This window comes from Nicotiana tabacum, chromosome 10, assembly GCF_000715075.1.
Source record: "Nicotiana tabacum cultivar K326 chromosome 10, ASM71507v2, whole genome shotgun sequence".
Classification (NCBI taxonomy): domain Eukaryota; kingdom Viridiplantae; phylum Streptophyta; class Magnoliopsida; order Solanales; family Solanaceae; genus Nicotiana; species Nicotiana tabacum.
The window spans coordinates 60489478-60514569 of NC_134089.1; the positions used below are offsets into that span (position 1 = coordinate 60489478).

At 38.7% G+C, this 25092-nt stretch overlaps 1 protein-coding gene across 1 annotated transcript; it reads right to left on the reverse strand.

The window, feature by feature from the left end:
- Positions 1 to 7944: 7944 nt before the first annotated feature.
- Positions 7945 to 17489, reverse strand: LOC107829855 (uncharacterized). The gene is made up of 11 exons (XM_016657321.2): positions 17191 to 17489; positions 14249 to 16720; positions 13960 to 14089; positions 13778 to 13866; positions 13137 to 13381; positions 12535 to 12621; positions 11936 to 12035; positions 10960 to 11167; positions 10752 to 10884; positions 8963 to 9020; positions 7945 to 8867 (listed from the first exon to the last, which is right to left on the reverse strand). Exons 1-11 carry the CDS (start codon positions 17257 to 17259, stop codon positions 8682 to 8684), a joined length of 3777 nt encoding a protein of 1258 aa, XP_016512807.2. The 5' UTR covers positions 17260 to 17489; the 3' UTR covers positions 7945 to 8681.
- Positions 17490 to 25092: the final 7603 nt, after the last annotated feature.

Genomic DNA, 25092 nt, shown 5'->3' on the forward strand with positions numbered 1-25092 from the left:
TCTCCTAAGATAGAGACCTAGTCTGACGAACCTTCTCCTAGGATCAAAATCGTAGTCTGGTGAATCTTTCTCCTAAGATAACCAAAAAACAAAAGAGACCTAGTCTGACGAACCTTCTCCTAGGATCAAAATCTTAGTCTGATGAATTTTTCTCCTAAGATACCAAAAAAAAAACAAGACCTAGTCTGATGAACCTTCTCCTAGGATCAAAATCTTAGTCCGATGAATTTTTCTCCTAAGATAGAGACCTAGTCTGACGAACCTTCTCCTAGGACCAAAATCTTAATCTGATGAATCTTTCTCCTAAGATGCTAAAAAACGTTTGAAAAAAAAAAGAGTCATTTTCCTAAACCCAGGCGCCCACCTGTATAACGAGAGGTATACATTTCAGTATTTGCATTTCATGTTCCAGGCGCCCACCTGTATAACGAGAGGAATGCATTTCAGTTTTTACATTTGAAGCATTGAAATTAGGCGCTCACCTGTATAACAAGGGAATACATTCCAGGTTATATTTTATTTTAGGAGACTCACGTCCTAAATTGAGATTTTACCCGTAGGAGATGCACATACTAGTCTAGTCTTTAGTTCACTCTCAGCACTGCATCAGCAGTATCAGTGGGTTACAATTTTGCTAACAACTCACAAACCTTCCCAGTGCAAACTGGGTTAGGAAATTTCATTTATGTTGTTTGTTTTGGTTGTCAGGAGCCTGCCTGTAGAGCGGAGGTTGTTATATGTCAAAGATTGAAGAAGTTAGGGGTTCGCCCGTAGAACAGCGGAGCATCGTTCAAAGTCAAGCCGTAACCCATTGGAGGCAGAAGGCTACAACAAAATCCCCAGCATTCAATCCAAGTTAGAAACAACAAGAAGCTCGCCTCAAAAATGCGAGTCAACAGTCTGAGATAGTCAACGAAAGCTAGTCACAAAGACAAAAAAAAAAAAAAAAGAAAAGAAAAAAGAGAAAAATGAATGAATCCGAAGCACGGATGTGGAGAACAGATGTGATCTGCTCAAGAACTAGCGCCTACAACTAGCAAGTATCAAGGTTCAAATCCAAAGTCTGTATGAAGCACCATTCAAGACTCAAGATCAAGTTTCAGAAGACTTAGAGATAGGAATCCTTGTAACTAGTAGCTGATAGGCTTAGTTAGTCTTTTTCAGTTTTCATTTTTGTTGTAATGACAGGACCGCGGACCGGAACCTCAACGGAACGGCACCTCGATCGGATCTTCACCTCGGTACACTCCACCATCTCTCATTTCTGAACTACACGTGGCCTGATTCCTGTATAACCAAGGATATGTAGGCAGCTCAGATACCAGGGCTCGGTCACATTCCCTCCCTTTCCTTAGTGTAGTCCGTCCAAGTAATGGTCGGGTCAAAAACATGTCTAGTCGTTCTTTGTCGGAAAACTCTTCGTGTTTCCAGTCAAAGAGGGGCAGCTGTAGACACCTGATTTTTGACCCTCCCCGAGAATTTTTACATTTTTAGCTTAAATATGTAATTTAGGTCTAATATAGTCATTTTAACTATTTTACTTTATTTCGTTGCAAAAAGAAAAAATCACAAAAATACATATATAAATTTTAGTTTATGTATTTCTCATAAATTTGAAAAATACAAAAAATTGCACTTTATTTTGGTACTTTATATAAATTCAAAAATTACAAAAAATATAATTCTATTAATGTTTTGTAGTCATTTTAATTTTGGAAAAATACAAAAATATTACTTTATATTTTGTCTTTATTAAAAAACGAAAATTACAAAAAAATAGTTTTATTAATATTTTGTAGCTATTTTAAATCTTGAAAAATATTTAAAAAAAGATATAATTTTGTTTAAATATTAGTCCTATTTTTGGTAGTTATTTTGCTTACACAGGACTAGTTAAGCAACGTCGTGTTCTTATTCTCGGATCCGGGCAAAAGAATAATATTCGGGTTCAAACTACCCGGTTTTAGGCCTAATTTTCGGACCTAGCCCATAATAAACCGAGTCCACGACACATGGGGAACCCCACCACGCGTGGGGGACACAAACCTTGAACCCCACCACGCGTGGGGCTCATTTTTCTTGGCAGAAAACTACAAAACACACGGACAGACTTTTGAATTTGGGGGGGGGGGTACTGTGCATCGTCTTCTTTCTCTTTGAAAGAAGAAACAAAAGAAAACCCTAGCAAACAGGCTCGTCGACCACTACCCAACCCAACTCCTCCATCGTCAACCACCGGAAAAACCAGACCCTCGACACCGTCCGAACACCACCCGTCCTCTCCAAAACTCCAACGCCATAACCATCGCCAAAACCACCATTTCCGACTTCCTCAAGTCAAACGACCCCCACGTCCGCTGCTATCACGCAGCAGCTGCTGTTGCTTCCTCGTCGGAACAGCTGCAGCATCAACGACCCACCACCACTGATCCATCTTTTCTGTCCAAGCAGCCCGCCACTAGCAACCTCCATTACCGCCATTGTCGCCGCTACCAGCCCCCTCCATTGGAACCAGCTCCATACACGTCTCAACACCACCACAAACGGACCCTTCCACCTCCAGAAACCACCCGCAAACCCTACTGCCCAAACTACAAGCCCACGACCACTCCTCCTCCTCCTAGCTCCATCGTCGACTACTCCCCCAATGCCATAACCACCGCCTGAAACCTGCGACCACCTCCAGTCGCACCTCCCACCGTCGCCTTCCCCATTGCCTACAACCACCGGCAGTCCTCCATTACTGTTTTATTGACCATCACCAAACGACCCTTCCAGCTTCCCCATAACCCCTGCTGCTCGTCGTTCAGCCCTATCGACTTCTTCTTCAACTGCCCAAACGACCCCCTCCTGCTGCAGCTTCACGTACCAGGTGTTGCGCCGGAAAAATACAGCAGCAACCAAACAATCCTTGGTTGTTGACAGTTGTGGGTCCGAGCTTTCTATTTCCATCAAGGTCGTCTTTGGTTCATCGAGGTCCGGTACGTCGAGGTGTTTGTCCGAGGTTCCGTCGTTGTTCTTCGTTCAGAGAAGTCCGGCTTGAGTCCCGTCGGGGTCGTGTTTGTCGTCCTGAGTTTGCCGAGGTTCAAAGGTTAGTAAACCTCAAGTATTAGATAAGGAAATGTTACGTTAAATGTTCAAAGATGCAATATAGAAGTTGGTATGATAATTTTCTGCTTATGTTTTCATCGTATGCATTTTTGCTCATTTTGCGTTACGCGATTCTTGTTTATCCGATGTCATTTAATTAAGTTGGACTAGTTGTTCTATGACACAAGTTTGACGTTAATCTGTTCGTCCTTTCCTTTGCTTAGGTCATTCGGACAAAATTAGCATTAGTACTTGTTGTTACCACTTCCGAAACACCCATTCACTAGACTCATTTTATTAAATTTTGACGAGTTATGAGGTTTTAGTTGTAAAGAAGTCGTAAGGTTTAGTATTGTTAAAGGCGTAAAAATGGCATCCTTTAAAAAAAAATTAAATAAATAAATAAAATAAAAAACGAGACTAGCTTCGCCAAATAAAAATGTACAGATTGCGGAGCCCTCACAAAATATATGTATTAAATACTTAGATTCCGAGACGGGCCGTTTAGCAAATTTCACGGCCCTACCCCAAAATAATAATGCGCTAGTTGCTTTAGGCGCGCCTTTAATAATGTTATCTCCCTAAACTCGGGTGCACATTTATGTGACCCAAATCCGAATCTCAACGAAATCGAAATGTGTCTCTAATCACGGGTACATTGACTGTGACGTGGTCTGAGATGCATTTCCATAACGTTGCAAATTCATTTTAAAAAAAATAAATGGGACGAGCCTCGACAAACAAAAAATGCAAATTGCGGGGCCCTCAGTAAATACTTGTTTTAAATTTACTTAGAATTCAGGAGGGCCGCTTAGCGAATTTCGTGGTCTTCCCAAAATAATAACACGATAGTCTCTTTAGGCGCGTGTTTAATAATCTACTTTCTTAAACTTGGGTGTGCATTTCATGCGACCCAGATCCAAATCCCAAAACATCAAATAAAATATGTTCCGGATTGTGGGTGCATTTCATGTGACGCAGTCCAAAGACATGTTTTAAAGCGATGTTCACATTCTTTTAAAATAATAATAATAAAGCGGTAAAAAGTTAAAATTGGCACATTGGTTCATAATTGTATTTAAAATCAGATAAATAAGCCAAATATAACAGTTGAGCGACCGTGCTAGAACCACGGAACTCGGGAATGCCTAACACCTTCTCCCGGGTTTCCTTATCCGGATTTCTGGTACGCAGACTGTAATATAGAGTCATTCTTTTCCTCGATTCGGGATTAAAATTGGTGACTTGGGACACCCTAAATCTCCCAAGTGGCGACTCTGAAATAAATAAACCGATCCCGTTTTCGATTGTCCTTTAATTGGAAAAAACTCCCCTGCACCCTCGCGGGTGCGGAAAAAGGAGGTGTGACATCAGTAACATGGCAAGTTGTTGAAGGAAGACAAGATGTGAGTCCATGTGATTTTACAAGGATAAGGTAATAAAGTCCATTTGATTCACGCCCGGTACCAATGATCCGCCCTGTACTGCGTTCCTATATAAAAACAAGGTCATCAAGAAATAAAATAGAGCATTTAATTGATTTGGTTAAGCGACTAACAGCTATGAGATTAAAAGAATTACCGGAAACATAAAGAACTGAATCTAAAGGTAGGGAAGGAAGTGAACTTGCTTGGCCTATTCCAATTGCCATGGTTTGAGATATGTTAGCCATTGTGACTGCTAGAAGAGATTGAGAACATGTAATAGTAGTGAAAAGAGATTTGTTACCAGAAATATGATCAGATGCACCTGAATCAATGACCCAAGACTCAGAGGTTGATGATTGGGAGATATAAGTCACACTACTATGTGTTTGAACAACGGAAGCTATCCCTGAAGATGTCTGTGTACATGCTTTGTATTGAAGGGACTCAATATAATTCGGTAAAGAAACCATCTGGATTGGATCCAATGGATTGTGAGTCAAAGACTTCTAATATAAATGTCATTATAATGTTTACGCCGGAAAAAGCAAAATATTTCTTGGAATTACTGTTCACGGGGAAAAAATCACTGTGCACACCGTAAAAATAAAAAAAGTAGTCAAAATTTGATTTAAACTAGATGGGTAGACTCGCAAATTTTGAGGCGAGCAAATTATCCTGAAGAAGTATTGCAAAAAAACATCCAGAAAGTGGCCCACGCGTCGGCGCGTGGGTCGGAACCCTCGCCGGAAAATTTTCTATTGACGGCGCGTGGAGGCGCGTGGCAGCTTTTCTGCCGGAGAAATTTTCTGAGGTTGGTCGCCGGAGTGTGATCTACCTCATAGTGGTATTGGTTTTTACACAACAACGACAGAAAGTGACTTTCACATAGATAAGCCTTAGGTCACCGGAAAAATTGCACGATGACTAAGATTTTTCTTTACGGTTACGCTTGAATGATTCACAATGATCTTTTCTCACTAATGCCCTGATACCATGTGAGAAAGTACGGGAGAAAATATTATTATTGATCTTCTATTTGATTATAATGTGCATATTTATACAATACATATCATACTCCTATTCTATGCGGGACTAGGACTAATTTATATTATTTATGTAATTATCTAACAAAAAGATTATGGTATTATATTATTGCCCAATAAGCAATTGTGGCATAGATCAAGAGCTATAAGAAAAAGAAAATTGAAAAGTCAAAGGTAAAATAAAATTATTTGCTAGTGTCTGCAATAATTTCAAAGAAAATTATGACTCTCAAATCAGCAAAAGAAATTAGGATTATTTGAAGGAAATAAATATAGGATATGAAAGTATGAGGCATGCAGTTGCTACATTTAGTAAGAAATCTGAGTTGCAAAAAAGGAAAGAATTTGACACCGTCAAAGAAAGAACAATTGCTTGACATTTTTAACAAGGTAAGGTTGCTTGGCATTGTTAAAATGAATTCTTATGACGATGCTTAAAAGATATGAAGCATCCATAACTACCTTAAAAAAAATGATATGAAGCATCCATAACTACCTTAAAAAAAATAAAGGATCTGTCCAAGATTACCTTAGCATAATTACTAAATATCTTGCGGGCATAAAGAAATGGAGGCCCATGAGGCGAGATTTATGGTTGAAGAAATCTTGGCAACCAACTACAAGACTTAAAGCAAGGAAAATTATCTATAACCAACTTGATCATGAAGCTGTGTTTGAAAAACAAATCCCAAAAGTATGAAGTAGACGACTAATTCGTCATTCAGTTTGGTCTAAATCTTGGCTGACTGATAGTAGTTGTACAAATCATATGACGTATTGAGGGCATATGTGAAACCTGCTAGGCATGAAGAAGCCCATTAATGTTACAATAAGAACGAATAAAGCAATAGAGAAGTTGCCAACATTTCCTAAAAAATAAAATTTTGAAGTAAATTGGCAAGCCTCAAGATAAGATGCAAATGAAACAGAAAAACAAGCCATAGTTTTCTGTTGACAATCAAGAACGACGACGTGGAGAAGTGATTCAACTGCAAGACACTATTAGCTCAATCACACCAGCCAGCGCAATGTAAAGCAAATTTCACCAAGTTCATTTACTTGATAAAAAATAGGCTTGGAATTATCCATTCTAATAAAACGAGTTTTTTACATGCTTGATCCTATTTTAACTATTATTATAAAAATAGAAACATTTCTTGTTTATTCTATAAAGAGGACCTTTTTTATTATTATTAGCATATTATAAAAATTAAGTTCAATATTTAATAAGCATATTATAAACATTTCTTGCATATGTGAATGCCACCTAACTCAAGATGTATTGATTTATTCGTCTTTTATACTTTGTATATCAAGTATCACTTTAATTCGAAATGTATTTTTGTGTATATATTTTTAGTATATTTATTTGTGAAGTGCCATCTTATTTTAAGATGTATTTTTAATGTATATTTCAAATATATTTTATATACCAAGTGCCATTTTAATTCAGGATGTATTTTTATGTATATTTATATGTCTAGTGCTATCTTAATTAGATTAGGATGCATCTTTTTATGTATATTTCATATGTCAAGTGTCATATTAATTAAAGAAGTATTTTTATGAATAATTTTGGTATATGTTATATGTGTTAATAAGACGTATACTTTTATACATATATTTTGTATATTAACATATATTATTATCGAAGTTAGATCTTTATATTAAGAAAGGAAGAAAGAAGAAAGAGAAAAACTTGAGAAAAACAATTAAAAAGAAAACGAATGGAACAAATTTAAAAGATATATTGGCTTCGGCAGAAAACAAAATTAAGAAGGAAATCCCAAAAGGCAAAGGAAAGATAGAAGAAAAAGAAGGAAAGCTAATAGATAAAGAGACAGAAAAGCATGATTTTCGTACAACGTTCTTGACTTTCCATTCAATTGCTTATTTTTGGGGATTAATAATAAATATTCCTATTTTAATGGAACTGTGTGCTACAAATATAAATATTTTCTTGTCATAACTGTAATACTGAGTTTCATGCTAAGAATTTGTTATATTTCTTTTAAACTGTGACAGTTATGTAAAGTTCCCTTTTAAAATTAAGGAATATACTTGTTAATTAAAAATCATCTATTTCCAGCACCCTCAGTTACATTCCTTTGTGCAATGGCATTACTCATTGCATTAAAGATCATTGAGCGGCATACAGAATCATCTTCAAGCCATTTTTGTTATGAATCAACAAGCTATCCATCGGCAAACATAATAGACCTTCAAATTGCTGATCGATACATAATCTTAATGCTCCAATGCTGGTTGTTCATACCATTCAATTTTTCAAGTATCTCCATATCTTGGTACGGTTTAGAAAAACAAAGAAGACTTCACTGAACTGGAATGTTACTATCCTAAAATTATTATAGGAAGTAATCTAAGAGTGAAATCATGCCAGAGAATTTTATAAAAGACATGGAACGAGTGTAGGCATAGTGTTTCCAAGAAACTATCAGGCAAATGATTAATTGGTTTCTTCTACCACAAGAACTAAATACAATAAATAGAAAGGAGTTGTCAGAAGAATAGCAATGTATATAAAAACGAAGAAGAATTGGCAGAAAGGTAGAGTAGAAGAATGATAGAGAAAACCTTTATATAGATGTGGCTTTTGACTTAAAGCCAGCCCACGGTTCAATCTGGGACTGCCTTAATGACCTTGCCTCATTCTTCCTATGGGTGTATAACGAAGTATACGATTACCATGCATCCATGTCAATGCAAATATAGTCGAACCTCACCACACCCTTGTCCACGACTGTCAACTACCGCTCTGTTCCTCTACTTGTTGCCACGAAAGACGCGAGGCTCATGATTCCAGATCAACAAGAATGTGCAAGTAGATTGCATGTTTCAAGCCGTGGACTTTGGTTCTGTACATTTGCACTTTCAGGATTAAAAAAGAGATCATGATTAGCTAAAGGGTTACCTAGAGATAGTCAGCTGTACATGAATATATACGAGTTGGAGACCAACAGCCCTTAAAATCTCTTCCTCTCCTATAAGGAGGACAGAAAAGGTTAACGAAGCAAAAGATTTTAGGCCTTTGAAATAAGTATCCTGGAAGATGTCACAGTTCTGTGGTTGTGCCATCTTTTTCAAATAATTTACCAGCTTACTAGACAGTTAACCCTTCCAAAACCAGCTTAGCTTCCACGGGCTGATATCTTCTTCTACGCTTGTAATATTTGTATTCGACACTAGCTGCTTTTTCAAAAACATTACTACCAGTAGCTTCAGCTCGGTATTGCAGATTAGTTTCATCCTGGCAAGGCAGGCAGCCAACACGAGCTTGTTGGTTTGCCTGTTCAAAGACCATAAAAAATTACACTTAAGATGAGGATCTGGAGAGTAAGAAAATTTTCTTAGACCAAAATGTTCTGAACAAAGGAAAAGTACCGCAATAACGAGGGGAGCTGGAACATCCGTATTACAGGTTTCACATCCTCCAGGTGTACTGAGAAAATAGTGCAACAGTCAGTAATATTCTTGTTGCTGGTATATAAGAAAAAGAATTTTATTCAATGCTTTATGAAGTTATACCAGGACGGAAAGAAATTGTCATGGTTGACACAACAAACAGGAGAACACAATCAAGTTCTAGGTGGGCAATTGGATTCTAATCTGTTTGGTGTTCCAAAACCAAAATCAAACCTGACCTTTTTCGCTGAACAATCCAAAATCCAACTACAAACAGCTCTCTGCAACTCAACTATCTTATACAAAAGGTAGATCAATAAATAAGACGTTAATTTTTTATTTTTTTTTATATGACGCTCATTTGCTAAACTTTGTATCCCCTATTTCACATCCTCCTGTCTCTTTGAAGAATAAATGTAAAAAGACAAAAGACAATGGGTAGTAAATCCAACTCTATAATCTTACATCTGAAAGTGTATGCACCATGTTATGGGCATACCTGTAATACACTCGGTAGTATCTCAGTGTCTGTGTGCGTGTGTTATAATATGGAGTAGACTCACTTGAGAAGTTTTTTTAGCTAAACACTATTTCTTTCGAATTCTCAAAAGCACCACAATGAGTTATTTTCACCAACTGAAGCAAAATTGAAAATCGCCATAGCTAATCTGACGCGACAAGCCAAGTACACAGCTTTTTTTCCTCCTTTACATACTGTGGATGGTTGGGGTCAGTGGGTTTGTTTGGGTTAATCATATGCCATGACCAAATTCAACACTTATTACATTTTCCTTGCAGTGAGCCTAATCATATGTATTTGAGTATTACCACGACAACGACAGCAATAACAACTCCTCATTCCCAAAGATGTCGGGTTGGCTATATGAATCCTCAATGACCATGTTGCTTAAGTATTACAGCAGAACCAAGAAAAAAGACCAACAAAATAGACATTCTTTCATTAAGATAACTCCTACTTTCATGCATAAAACTGTCTTTTGTACATTTTCTTCCTCTTTTTTTTTGTTGAGAAAAGCATCCTCGCATTCACATACAACCTGATTGTGATTTATTCTCAATGAATAGAAATTTGAATCAATCACGTCCCATATATTGCTTTTCTAAAACTCAAAACCACTTAATCAATGATATGTCATCCCGTACATTGTGATAAGGCTAAATGTTTTGTTAGTTGATGTAAATTTTGTATATCTTGACTGGAAAGTGCAGGTGCTCAGTCAATCTTTTGAAGGCAGATGGCTTATGTTATAAACACTATTTGCCTTGGTTATAAGATCAGTACCCAGTTGCTGGGTGTTAATTTTAAAAAAAAAATGATCTGTCATCCCTGGACATACCAAAGTATAGGACTTTCAACCCCAATAGAGCACATCCCTAGCCCCTCACCTTAAATTGAAGGACTAGCTGAGACACATTACTATGTTGTTACCATGATCAGCCTCCCAACGACATCATTATCAAACTTGAATAAGTTACCAAAAGCTTAGTACTGTTTTCATGTTACACTCTGAATGATCTGAACATTATAGCTCTCTGATTACTCCCTTCTTCAGTTTTTAATTTTTTAATTTTTTAATTTTGATTATATATAGGGGGTAGGGCAAGGGGAAATGAGGAAGGGGATTACAAGGTGGGAAATTGAACCCTTATCAAGAAGGTGAAAATTCAGGTAGCCAACCAACTAAGCTACTAAGATTCCCCTACTTCAGTTCTTTAAAAACAGGAGAAAAAAAGGGAGGAAACATACTGTGCAGATCCTTGGTCCACAATTTCACTCCTCTCACTTAGCGCAGCTTGGAAGACGTCAGAAAGCGCACTGTTTCCATCCAACTCAACATTGTCCTTGCTGTTTATGTGTTGAAAATGAGTTTGATATGCTTCTGCATAAAGAAGAATTTTCAGTCAGCAGATTAAATTTCCATCTCCTTTCATAGTAAATGAAGAGTTCTATATACCTGTTGATCCACTTGATACCACTGAGGGGATATCCTGAAGGAGTTTCTGACACATTGTTGTACCCTGGAAATCAAGGAAAGTGTAATTCAAAAAGTTCAGTCTCTCAGATTCTTTCATCACTGAGAAACCAAATGAAGTGGTCCATGTGTTTAGCACGCTGGAAACAGCTGGCAAAACTAGCCTCTCAACTCTTAATTCCATGAGTTTCTGGAACAAATAACAAAATAGCATTAGTTGAAACACAACCAGATCAGATAAATATATTCACACTATGTCAAAGCATGTTCATCATTAGCCTCTACCTGCATATTACAGACCCCCATATTTAAGACTACTTCATATGTTAAGCTTGGCAGTTCACAGCGGCAGACTCTGTGAGAAATTATAAGGTTTCATGTTTTTGTTTCAGTATCATGACAAAGAACCCAGACCCCACTTTGTGGGATTTTACTGGGTCATTGTTGTTGTATCATGACAAAGAAAGATTACCATAAAAATAGCCACAGCTATCAGGACCATTGCAATCCCCCCTGTGATATGCCCCATACAATCACTTATTCTTAGTAGAATTGAGGGCTTTTTGTTTAGATTGGTAACAAGAACTTGACATCTTTGCTGTTAAACAAACTAGATGTAGCATAAGTGTGCATTGCGTAACCCTAAGACTGACTAAAGGTTTTTCTCCTATAAATTGCATGTTTCTGATCAGGAGAACTATCAGATGTCCCCAACCAGTCAACTCAATAACCTTCAAAATATTGATTATACAACCCTGGCAAGGAAAGAAGCATATGACTAGAAACTCAAACAAGATTTCCTACAAATTATAGTTTTCATGAACATACCTGCCTAATTAAATAATTCTTGGGATCTTTTAAACACATCCATTAAGTACACTCTCTCAGCAATAACTATTCTGTCCCCTCCCCAGAAGAAGAAAAGGTAAGGAAAAGGAAAGAAGGTATAGATGCAAACCTTTTCAAGCTCATTCATCAAGATGCGACACATTCCTAGTCGGCGGTACTGAAATCGTGTTGCCACAAGAGGAACCTCGGCTACCTTTTCTCCATAAATCCTTTGAAATGAGCAGGAAAATTGTCAGTTTACTTTCTAACGAATACACATGCTGTTCAACTAATTTTTAAGACTAAGGAGATTTAAACTTGCTGGAAAATATTAATGGGTTGGGTCCACCCATAAGGGGTGCTAGATGACCCACAAGCCCATTAATTATTCCTCCACGAGTCCACGTAAAACCCTAAAGCTAGCCAATATAAACACCATTATGGGTGTTTAAGAGGGATTGTCTTCCATGAGAAATAAAACGGCTAGGGTTTGGAGGAGTTCTCTGCATCTAGAGGATTCTAGACTGTGGACAAAGGGGATTCATCCACTTCGTGAGGATTCCCCGATGACAGGTGACATAAGTCATGGTTGATGCAAATCCGCTTCCCCAAAGGAGAAATCAGTAAATCCCCTAACTAGTATTTATATGTTAAATACTACAATACTGAAATAGAAAGAAGAGAACTATACTTGAATGATATAAATAATATATAATGGTTCAAGGATACCTTACAGTCGCTACTGTAATCAGTTCATCATTTCTTTCCAAAAGCACAGTATAAAACCCCTGAAAATTTAAACGATTCAGCTCCGACCTGCAATTTCAGATTCCAACTTTTGTCAGAGCCTAAATAATTAAAGCATATTTATACAAACTCTGAAAGAAGTGTCAAGTGTTTAAGTAACTCAAGAGATAAAATAATACATTTGCTTGGTAAACCCACAAGACAATCTGACATCTGGTGAGAACCGAATAGACATGCTCAAACATCAGCTAGGTACTACTACTTAGGAACTAATGTGGCTCCGTATTCAAGTTGAGATATACCATGTCATCTATAGTTAAAAGTAATAAAGGCATTTTCAACTTACTTCTAATTGTGGTAGTTCTAAAAGGAAAATTAAATTCATGATTGGTGAAAAAAGCTCTACTCTAACCCTTATTTTTTCTCAGGAGCTTTACTCTAACCCTTATTGAGAGAGTGTGTCAGTAATGAAAGTGTCATATTAAAGGCATTATTTTAGTTTGCATAATTTTGTAGTTGAACACAAATATTTGCACATAATTCAATAATGGTTACTCAAGAATTGCAGAAAAGCTGGAGATAACCATCTACTGAAGATAACATCTTCCACAAGATCTCTCCTTGTGTAAGGTTCTTTGACAGGCTCAAAACATTCATGCATCACATCCAGAGCGACACTAAGTTTGCTGTAAGTCTCCAGTATGGACTCATCATCAGCAGCATCAGAATCAAAATCATCAGCTTTTAAGAATTTCAACAAAGTCCAAGTGAGGTTATCAACTCCCACCATAACTGGCTTTCCCAGAAGTTGGCGGATACCCAAACATATCTGCAACAGAAATTAAGTTGTCTCAGAGAAAATGTTTCTTAAACATAAAATTCATTGGACAGAAAAAGAATAGTGGTGCATATTTTTATTCTTTCTTTCCTATAGCTCAATTTGACTTCTATTTAGAGAGAGAAACTTTTGTCATCTGTAACCAATCATTTATTTTAAAAAGTTAAACTTCATGTTTTTCATGCCTTAAACGTTTCCTCAGAATTGAGAATATGGGAAAATCAATAAAGAAAACTTTCTACGACCCAACTGGTTAATAAAGAATGCATGAGTGCATTCTACACTAGAATAACTTTTCAATGAAACAATTGACAAGAAATGGCAACTGTACTCTCTACTCAAGATGTCAATGCTTGGTATCCCGGTGTTAGGCAGGAAACCAAATACCTGCTCACATCTCTTGTCGCAAAACCAATCTCCTTCAGGATAACTATCCAGCTTTTGAAGACCCTTATTTCTCACACATCGAACATGATCTGTACAAAATTAATCAACATCAGTAACTCAAAAGAGAGTAATATCCTCAAATTCATAAAATTCTGTATGCCTAATCATGAATAGCTACTTACACTTGTGCTCACACTGACAACAGATAAGTACACTGCTGTCTGTAAAGTGGTCTTTGTTTTTATCAAATCTGCTCTGGCCACACATTTCACAACGGCATGATGGGCAAAACCAGTCACCATCTGGGACCTCCTTTTTAAGCAATAGAACACAGTTGGTATCAAAACCAGGTGCAGAGATAATATGCAAACATGCTCTCCCCTCTCACTGTCTAACCAATATAATTGAAATTTGGACCCAGAAGAGGACAAAGAAACAGAAGTAGGATAAAGCAATGAAGAAAATTTTTACCTTCATTCCAAGGCAACCAGAATGAAATGAAGATGGGCACTCATCACAGAGAAGTAATTCACCTCCATAATGGCACACAGAACACACGTAGTCGTTTGTGCCCAGATGACTGTCCTTCTTCAACGAACGTGGTCTATTATTCGTGCGTCTTACACTATTTTTGAGTTTCATCTGCAGTTGGCACTCAAGAAGAGATCTTCCATCTTCCAGAAATATGTTTGCAGAAGGTCTGTGGCAACTGCTTCCAGCATGCACCTCAAAGTTACTAATTCCGTAAACTGTTTGGCAGCAACTGCATTTGATCCCTTCACGAGTGATCCGCCCTTCTGCCATTGGACGACCATCTTTTTTCCCACGATACTGCACTTTGGTACGGGGCAGAACCACATTATTGTCTATCAACCAAGATAGCACTGTTCGAGGTGTATGATACAAGGAAGAAGAAATAGCTGCCTGCCGAGCTCTTTTGCTTGATCGCAGCACACGAGCTGAAGACTGAAATTCTATACAATCTGTTACTCTACTTAAAGATGTGGATTCATTTCCTTTCTTCAGCATATTGCAGCCACCTGCATATATCTCGTTTCTGTCACCATGATTACTCCTCTTCTTTCTTCTTATGCTGATTTCACGAACTTTGACTTTGTGAAGTTGAGCAGGTTCTTTCGGAAGTGACATGACAGCAAAAGTCTCCGTTGATAACTTCTTACATGAATTCCTCCCAGGTGCTAAATTTCCCTGGAATTCCAGAGTTGATGGAGAAATTAATTCAAGTAACTGACCCTCAGCTTCCAACTGCTCCACACACCCTCTGCATGCTGTTAGAAGAGAATTAAAAAATTTTCCATTAGGAGAACGGTAGCGCAATTCTCTTTTGTTTCCTTTCCAATGATAATATAATTTCCATTCTATTGCAACTAGGTGCTGCTTAGCTTTCAGGATCATATAACTCTTTCCCTCACGGTTCAAATTGTCATAGGTAGGATTGTCTGCTGAAAAACAATAATCAATTACAGCTTGAGGGTTGAATTCAGGATCAATGATTGGTCCTTGAGAAGGAGAGGGCTGAGCTTTTGCCAGACAAGTAGACCGCTTGAGGTCATCAAGTGAACTATCATATGAAGTTTTTTGGCCTTCTGCAAAAGTTTCTGACTTTTCCAACATCTTACAAACTTGACGAAGTGAGTGAAATATCCTTCCATTGGGAGCAATGTACCGCGTCCTAATTTGGAAACTCTTTGCTAACTCAATTTTCCATCCTAAAAACAACAAATGCTTCTTAAGTTTTTGTAAGAGTGACCTATCGTTCGACATCTGATTCTCATTGTACTTAGAAATTGCATAAGGACAAAACTCAGCTATATCGTCCATGGTCTTCCATTCAAGTCGCTTGCTCTTTCTAGAATCTATCTCATTGGAAGGCTCAAAGTCTGTGAAACTCGATCTTTCACCCTTAGTAATTGAGAAAGTAGCAGAAATTTCATTTTTAGGGGGATGTAAAACAGACAAAGCAGTAGGTGATACAGATGGTTGTTCTTCTTGGCTTGGCAGAACTGAGCTAAACATAACATTACCACTCAGTGGAACATCCTCCGCGATTGGTGCAAAACCGTCTGAAACAATTTGCTTTTCAACAGGCTGAAGACATGACACATCCTGATCCATAGACAGCATTTCCCTACTATCGGAATTGCATATGGCTTCAATAAAGGGTACAATGGCCGAGTTATCAAAATATGTTTCAACATTCAATATAGCCTGGAGAGCAGGTTTTGAAAATTCTAGCAATTGGCCTCCCCCTACAAAGTCCGATGAAGAGTTCAACTCATAAAATATTTGCTTGACGCTTAACATAGTGTTGTCAAGCACAACTTCCTTGATCAAGATCCTCCAGATATCCCTCGAAGTGGATGTCCACTCCTTAAGATTTTCATAGCCATTCTTTTCCCGCACTTCATACCAAATTTGTTTCACCGAGACAAAAAGGGGGTGCAGAGGCTCAATCTCCTCAATTATTTCAAGAAACATCCAGCTACCACGAGGCTTCCATTCTTCCGAAACCTCATCCCAATCTTGAGTTATACGTAGACTGGCGACTTGAGCCTTCATTTCATCACCCATATCTGGAAAGAAAATTCTCCGGTCCTCGGCGCCATCTTCATGGTCAAAAATCACACCTTCCCACCAAGCATCCTGATAATATAAATCAACACATTGTCCATAAGGTAGAGCCCATCTCCCAAATTGAATTGGAGGCGGCAAAGGCCTAATGATACCACGATAGGTAACTGGCACCTTATCAGCAGGAATAATCCCATCAACCACGGGAGAAACATTCACAGACTCGATCAAGTTGATGGAACCGTCATCACATAGAAGGTGATCATACTGCACGCGACGAACCAAATAATCAGAAGCAATCACGGTAGCCAAGTGCCATGAACCCAGGAATCCATTTTCGATGCTCCTAACCTGCATAAAAATCATAATAATGTTTCAAAAAACACATTAAAACAAAAAAGCCCTGTCTCCTCCTTCGAGACCCCTCGATGAACAAACAGTGGTAGGCGAAAGCTAAATTTTTTTTGACAGGTGACTGAACAAAAATACAGAAAGCGCCCATAAACCTTTTAATCTTTTGACCACATTGATGCTGACGCTATATATGTACCCAAGAAAAACCCAAATAGGAAGAAAACAAAAGTCAGTTATCACTCATTTAGTAGTTTTTACTAGTTCAAGGCTTTTCACTACAGTAAAGAAAACCCGCATGCAATCACAATACAGCCTATTACCCATAGTGATATACTCACTTAGTTTGCCTAAAATTTAAGGCAATGTGCCGGCAAAAAGAATCTTGGAAAAAGGTTATGAAACAAATTTCAAACCCGAAATTAAAGAAATCCAAATCCCAGAAACCAATACATGAAAAAGAAGCATACCTCGACTTTTTCATCAACTTGGAGTTTGGGAGGAGTTTTGATGTTGATGGGTTCTTCAATGATGGCCATGGACAGAGTTATGCAGGCAGTGGGTGTCAATACATAACTTCAAATCAGCGGTCGATTTTCACAATGTCTGCCTCTACTAATTCTTGTGTCAAAGACTGCTCTTTTTTACGTCCCTCTTCATTAGCCACGCCAATGCCTCTTCTATTTCTCCTCTTCCTTTCCTCCACAATTCTCTTTGCGCCTCCAAAGAGAATTGTTTGATCTTCGCCTTCCTTCGTGTTTTATGTGCAAAAAATTTCACGTCTAAGGGCTGCTGCTCTTTAATAACCCTGTAATATTGATGGGCTTTTTAGCTTTTAAATTAATTAAGAAGAATTAACCTAAATAACTTTATATGTGTATAAATATGTACAATCAATATATAATTTATGTATATATTTAAAAAAAGTAAAAAGTGAATATGACCGCCTATTTGTATAAGAATCTCGTGATTAGTGTTTAATTATATCATAGAGTGAACCCTCTATGTGAAGTCTACGTGGAACTTATTTAGTGGAAGCAGCAGCTCACAAGCTCCATGCATGCCTAGCTAATATTTTATTCAGTTTTACTTTACCCTTTTTTAGTATGTTAATAAAGCTTCATATTATCGTAGAAATACCTTTAACTCATCAAGTAAGATAATTTACTTTATAATAAAGGAGGCACGACAGAGACCATCTTTGCCTTATTAGGTTCTCATTGACTAACATCGTGATATCATACTATATTATGTGTGAAGCTCAAAATTGAAAATTAAATTATCACCATATTCATTTAAAACTACACGATCATTTTACCCTTTAAACTCAATCTTGTTCCTACAAGAATTCCTATACAAGTGAATAGTTTCAATTAAAACAGAATACAAAATAGTAAATTGCCCGTTTGAAAATAATAAAGTAGATACATCATATTAGGACCAACTCAAATTTGGTGATACTTAAATTCCATTAAAACTTTGGTATAGGTTGCGGGAGTCGAAACATTTCACCAACTTGAAAATTTGTGTTAACCATTTTGACAGGTCTCTTCTCTCATTCTTTCATTGTCTTCTCCCGCACTTATATTAGTTTTAATATTTTACTCACTACCAATTGAATTAATTGTCAAGCTTGGAAGAAAGAATATAGTAAATTTTATTTTATTTTGTTCGCCAGCTTATGCCATGACAGATGCTAAAGGAACAAACTGCTATGTTCTTGTACAAAAATCACTTGTCTTTGCCACAAGCAATCGTAATGGTCATTAAGATTTTAGACCTATTTCCACTTAATAATGAGGTATGCAGATCTACTACTAAAAGTATTGCTAATATGATGGTTATTGGATCGCATGTATTCGCATTGATCGAGAATGTGATTATGTAAATATATATTTAAGATATTCGTGCAATAATTTTTTCTTTTAGGTCTTCTATATGCGGTTTGTTTTAGCTCCTTTGGAGCCTTTATTTTGTAACGACCTAGCCGATCGTTTCGAGAGTTATAGCCCTGTTCCCCTATTTCCTGCTTCTTTTGTGCCCTACAACTATATTGTGATATACCGGGTTAGTTGGTTCGGGTTCGGAGAGGTTCCGGAGGGAATTGAGACACATAGTCTCTTAATTGAAAGCTTAAGTTGGAAAAATTGACCGGATGTTGACTTATGTGTAAACGACCTCGAATTTAAATTTTGATGGTTCTCTTGGCTCATTTAGGTGATTTTGGACTTAGGAGCGCGTCCGAAATGTGATTTGGAGTTCCGTGGTAGAATTTTAGGCATGAATTGACGAAAGTTAAAATTTTGGCGATTTTGGCCGGCAAAGGAAATTTTGATATTGGGGTCGGATTGGATTTTCAGAAGTTGGAGTAGGTTGGTGAGGTCATTTATGACTTGTGTGCAACATTTGAGGTCATTCGGACGTGGTTTGGTAGGTTTCGGCATCGTTTGTGAAATTCAGAAGTTTAGAAGTTCTTTAGGCTTGAATCCGGGTGTAATTTAGTATTTTGATGTTGTTTTGAGTGATTCGAAGGTTCAACTAAGTTCGTATGATGTTATGGGATATGTTGGTATGTTTGGTTGAGGTCCCGAGGGCCTCAGGTGAGTTTCGAGTGGTTAACGAATCATTTTTGGCCTTGGTGAGATTGTTGATATATGCTACTGCATTTTTCTGGTTTCCTCTTTCGCGTTCGCGAGAGGGTCCTCGCGTTCGCGAAGAGTATTTTTGAGATTATGAGGATTTGTTCTTCGCGTTCGTGAAGGGGCAGACGCGAACACGAAGGTGTGATCTGCGTATGCATCGCGAACGCGGGAGTAGGGTCGCATTCGCAAAGAGGAGAGAGGTAGTTGGGGACCCCCAGCCTTTTGATCTAGGCATTCACGAAGGTTTGAGCTAGTAAAGCATCGCGTTCGTGAGGCATGTGTCGCGTTCGCGAAGAGTAAAGCGTAGAGACAGTCAAGTTGGTCTACGCGAACGCAAGAGGACGGTCGCGTTTGCAAAGAGGGAAATCTGGGCAGACAGTGTTAAATTCAAAATCGAGGGTTTGGTCTCATTTTTCATACTTTAATCTAGAGATCACGAATTTGGACGATTCTTGAAGGGATTTTCACGGAGTTGAAGGGATTTGGACAATTCGGGGCGTGTGTAGGCCGATTTGAGAGGCAAAGGCATCGTAGAGTAGGATTTTGCTTGGTTTGAGGTAAGTAACGCTTCTGAAGTTGGTTCTGAGGGTTCAAAACCACAAATTATATGTTATGTGATTGGTATTGAGGTGACGCACATGCCAAGTGATGGGCGTACGGGCGTGCACCGTGAGAATTATGGCCTGGCTGACTCCATTGCACTATTTAGTGACTATATCCTGCTAGTATCCATGTTTTTATCACGTGATAAAGTAATTGAGTTGTAAATCATGTTAGATATCATGTTTAAGCTTCATGTTGGTATTGTTGGGACCCTTAGTGGTCGCTTCTTGTTGTCATCTCATTATTTTCATTAATATTCTGTACTCAGTCATGTTCATGCATTTTTATATCATATCTCAGTCTCGGTTAATTATTGATTCATCATATCATTGTTTCGGGTTTGTTTTCATGACATTGTGAGCTTGTAGGTGAGACTGGAGAGATTGATGACTGAGTGAGGCCGAGGGCTTGGTTATGAGAGACAATTATGGGATCGGGCTGCACGCAACAACGGTTATATTGATTATTATAATAGTGTTTGGGCTGTAGGAGCCCCTCCGGAGTCTGTAACACACCCCTAGTTAGCGCGGATAATATTATTGAGCGATGGATTTCCCTAGACATGGATTTGTCCGAAGTACTTGATACCCGGAAATGGATTTCTCCACAAGGTTGGATAACCTTTTTTTCTCGGTACTAGGTGACTTACAATCAATATTGTATATGTTCTGGGATGGATTTCTCTGGGACGGATGGCCATATACAGTATCTAATGGTTGAGCACTTGAGAGTGGGAGCACATGGTGTATTTCATACAGTTTGTGCATTGTTCAGATAGCTGAGTTGTATACCTTACATTGTTCAGATCTGTATTTACTTTACTGCGTTGAGCTGTATATTTGATTTGAAAGCATGCCTATGTTCCTGCACATTTATTTCTGTTATAACTGTTGAGGTTGAGTTCGTCACTACCTTTCAGTCCAAAGTTTGGACTTGTTACTTACTGAGTTGGTATACTTACGTTACTCCCTACACCTCGTGTGCAGATCCAGGCGACTCTATTCACGGTGACGGTTGGTGATCGAGCATTTCCAGAGTTTGGAGACTACCAAGGTAGATGCACTGCGTTTGCGGGCCTTGACTCTCATTCTTTATCATTTGATGTATTTTCAGTTGTTTTCCTTTAGACCTTGTAGTGGTTTGTACTTCGAGTAAACACTCATGTACTCAATGACACCCTGGTTTTGGGCTGGATTGTATCACTTTGGGATTTTTCTCATGTTTTAATAGTTTTCTTTAAATGTAAATGCTTCTGTTAATATTTTCAAACTTATTGCTGTTGTATTGAGTTTGTTGAGTTGAGGTTGGCCTAGTTCCACGATAGGTGCCAACACGACGGCTGGTTTTGGATCGTGACAAGTTGGTATCAGATCCTAAGTTACATAGGTCTCACAAGTCATGAGAAAATTTAGTAGACTCTCGCGGATCGGTACGGAGACGTATGTACTTATCTTCGAGAGGCTACAGAACTCTTAGGAAACTTTACATTCTTAAATTCTTATCGTGCGAATCTGTTAATACTGGTAATTAAACTTCCTTTATTCTATTCTCTCACAGATGGTGAGGACATGTGCTACTAGGTAGGACGGACAACCACAAGTACCACCAGTTAGGGTCGCGAGAGGCCGAGGTCGCGGTAGGGGCCACGGTAGGGGCAGAAGTGTAGCTCGTACACCTGCAGACCTACCATCGCTCTAGCTTAGGAGCAAGTCCAGTTGTGGATGCACTAGCGGGACCATCTCAAGCACCAGTTATGCCCTTCGTGATCCCAGGTTTTCAGGAAACCTTAGCTTAGATTCTGACCGTGTGCACCAGTCTTGCTTAGGAGGTCTCTGTTCTCTACTGCACCAGCCACTTCCCAGGCCGGAGGAGGTACTCAGACTCCCACCGCCCGTACACCAGAGCAGGTGGTACAGGGACTCCAAACACCGGGGGCACTACCAGCCCAACCAGTTGCACCTGCTCAGGACTATGTGATTCCAGTCATGCCCGATGAAGAGCAGCGTAGATTGGAGAGGTTTGGGAGGCTCTAGCCTCCGGCTTTCAGCGGTGCAGAGGTCGAGGATGCCCAGCGTTTCTTGGATAAATGTTAGAGGATTCTCCGTACAACCGATATTCTATAGACCAGTGGGGTCTCGTTCACTACATTTAAGTTTACTAGAGATATTTTCACTTGGTGGGAGGCTTATAAGAGGTGTAGACCAGTTGGTGCAGCACCACTTACATGGCAACAATTCTCCATTCTCTTCCTGGAGAAGTATGTGCTGCAGTCTCGCAGAGAGGAGCTACACATGCAGTTTGAGAGCTTGCGTTAGGATGACATGACTGTGATGCAGTACAAGATGAGATTTTCTAAGTTAGCATATCATGCTATTTGGTTGGTTCCCATAGACAGGGAGAGAATCAGGAGGTTCATTAATGGCCTCACATTTTAGTTGCGGGTGCTTATGACCAGAGGGAGAGGGTTTTGGTGCTACCTTTGATGAGGTTGTTAACATTGCTCGGGAGATAGAGTTGGTCCGCAGTCAAGAGCGAGTTGAGAGGGAAGCCAAAAGGTCTCGTGGTTCAGGTAGCTTTGGTGGTGTTCCTTCTGGGTGTCAGTTTCACCATGGCAGAGGTCATTCTTACAAGCATGCTCAGATGGCCCGCCCAGTTCTCCATGGTGTATCATCTGGCCATGGTTCTCACTGTTCTCAGCAGGGCCACTCATCTCTCAGTGCCCTTCCAGCTCAGAGTTCGTCTCATGCACCATCAGCTCAGGGTTCATCTATATCGGGGCCTTATAGCAGGTATCCCGGTACTTGGTGCTCCTTTCAGTCCCCACCGCCAGTGGCCGGTAGAGGTTGCTTTAAGTGTGGATATCTTGGTCACATCAAGAGGTACTATCCCCGCCTTACGGGAGGTTCATCTCAGTAGATGAGTCATCCTTCGACTTCAGTACCAGTTACTTCACCACATGACCGACCAGCTCAGGGTGGAGGTCAGTTAGCTAGGGGTCGCCCTAGAGAGGGAGGCCGATCAGTGGCGGTCAGGCATATTTCTATGCACTCCCTACCAGACCAGATGCCATTGCTTCAGACACAGTGATCACAGGTATTATCTTCGTATGTCATCGAGATGCTAATATATTATTTGACCCTGGTTCCACCTATTCATATGTATCGTCATATTTTGCTCATTATCTGGACATGCCCCGTGAGTCTCTAGTTTTATCTATCCGTGTATCTATGCATTAAGGAGTCAGGATCTTAGAGACTATCGAGGTAGCTGCATGGCATTCGCAGGCCTTGACTCTCATTTATTATCTTTATCTGTATTTCAGTTCTTATTCCTTAGACATTGTAGTAGGCTATATTTCGGTATAGATGCTCATGTACTCGGTGACACCCCAATTTTGGGATAGATTGTCTTGTGTTGCGAATTTATTTCTAGTTCAAAAAGGTTTTTCTTAATTATTAATTAATTCCATCTTTATTTTTAAAGCTTTTACTGTGTTGAGATAGTTGAGTAGTGGCTTGCCTAGTTCCACGATAGGGGCCATCACGACGGTTAGTTTTGAGTCGCGACAGTAAAACAGTGCAGTTAAATTTGTAACATAGTTTATAGACACGTGAATTATTATATATGATCCAAGAATATAAAATAACTAAGAACTGATATAAATTAATTAAATAAATTTGAAGAAACTACAAGCCTGACTGTGACTTAGCTTCTTCGATGGCAATAATAAGAACAATATGAAGAACAAAAAGAGAAAAAGTAATAAAATAGATTAAGAGCAGATTTTGGCTTTCGTTTACACAATGTTGCATGTCCTACAATAAATATGAATTCTCCTATTTATAGCTCTGGTTAGGGAGATGATATCTTCCTTTCAAATCTTCGTCCTTAGTTTTACTATCCTCGGAACTTACCTAGCACCAATCACATATTCATAACCGGTGCCAACTATTTGTTGTCTCATATTTTACATGTTTTTACTTTCACGTGTCAATCAGTCGAGTATCCACATGTAGCTTATTAATTTTACCCCATACAGATAGTCTCGCTACTTTCTGGTGACAACATGTTGGTGTTACTGGAAAGTAGATAAGACATCTTTCCTTAGCGAAAAAGTTTCTGAACTATTTTTGACACTTGAAAGGACACACGTCTCCTCGCATTTAATGAACCGTATACGTGTTATCCCATGATTCGGCAAATATTTTTGCTAGTTTTCAAAGTAATCATGACCATGAATTCTGCCGCCTATAAACTTCTCCACTACTCAACAATTTTACCTTTCACTTTTGCAAACCCTTCTTCTTCAAATTTCCTCAAGGCTTTTCTGCGAACTCCTTTGTCTCGGTAAAATTTCTTCACTCAGATTTTCGATCACTATGTCTTCTACTTCCTCTGTCCTCGAAAACTCTAGCCTTCACATCTGTGGCCCTTCTAACAAGAATAAAACTAAGGAAGCCGATGTCGAACCTCCTTCCGTCAACATTATCATACCTTCTCAAATTTACTCTCAGTTGGACCTTCAAGTTCAAAAGGAAACTATCAACCCAACAAATGACAGAAATTGGCTAGTTCACAGTCATCGTTTTTCCATTCGCCCTGTTAGCATTCCGGTTGTAAAGGAAGATTACGACTAGAAAACATCAAAATCTTAACCCTAATAAAGTGGAAAGGGTCACTTTATCAAACTCGGGTTCATGTACGATTATACATACCCTTTTACCTTAACATTGAGGCAAGAAATTGATCCCATTATTTAAGAATTTTCCTACCACTACCAAATTTGCTTGACTTATGTAAGCCCATCAATAAGGCATACGATGGCTTGCCTTTGGAAACTATGTTCCAAGGCTGGAGAAACCCTTACTCTTGCCTATTTGATCAACATCTACTCCCCAAAGATCTTTTATGGAAGCATGTTCAAACTCAGAAAACCAATCAAAGCTCATTACCAGTATCGATGACGATAACGACTGTGGTTGGATGGAATGATTCGTTATCATTGCTACCAGGGACATCCTTCTGGCAACAACCCTTCTTATCCCTGGATCTTGGAATTTTGCTCAAAAGGTTTCAGATATCTTTTTTCTATTAAAGAGAATTCTCTTCTTTGATAACTATTATTTC

What these genes read in the sequence shown, in the direction of transcription:
- LOC107829855 (XM_016657321.2), bottom strand. Translation starts at nt 17,259, where the DNA reads ATGGCCATCATTGAAGAACCCATCAACATCAAAACTCCTCCCAAACTC. An exon ending in AAGTTGATGAAAAAGTCGAG is followed by an intron (nt 16,721 to 17,190) that starts GTATGCTTCTTT and finishes ATTTTTATGCAG; the next exon opens with GTTAGGAGCATCGAAAATGG. An exon ending in GATGTTATCTTCAGTAGATG is followed by an intron (nt 12,622 to 13,136) that starts GTTATCTCCAGC and finishes CTGAAATTGCAG; the next exon opens with GTCGGAGCTGAATCGTTTAA.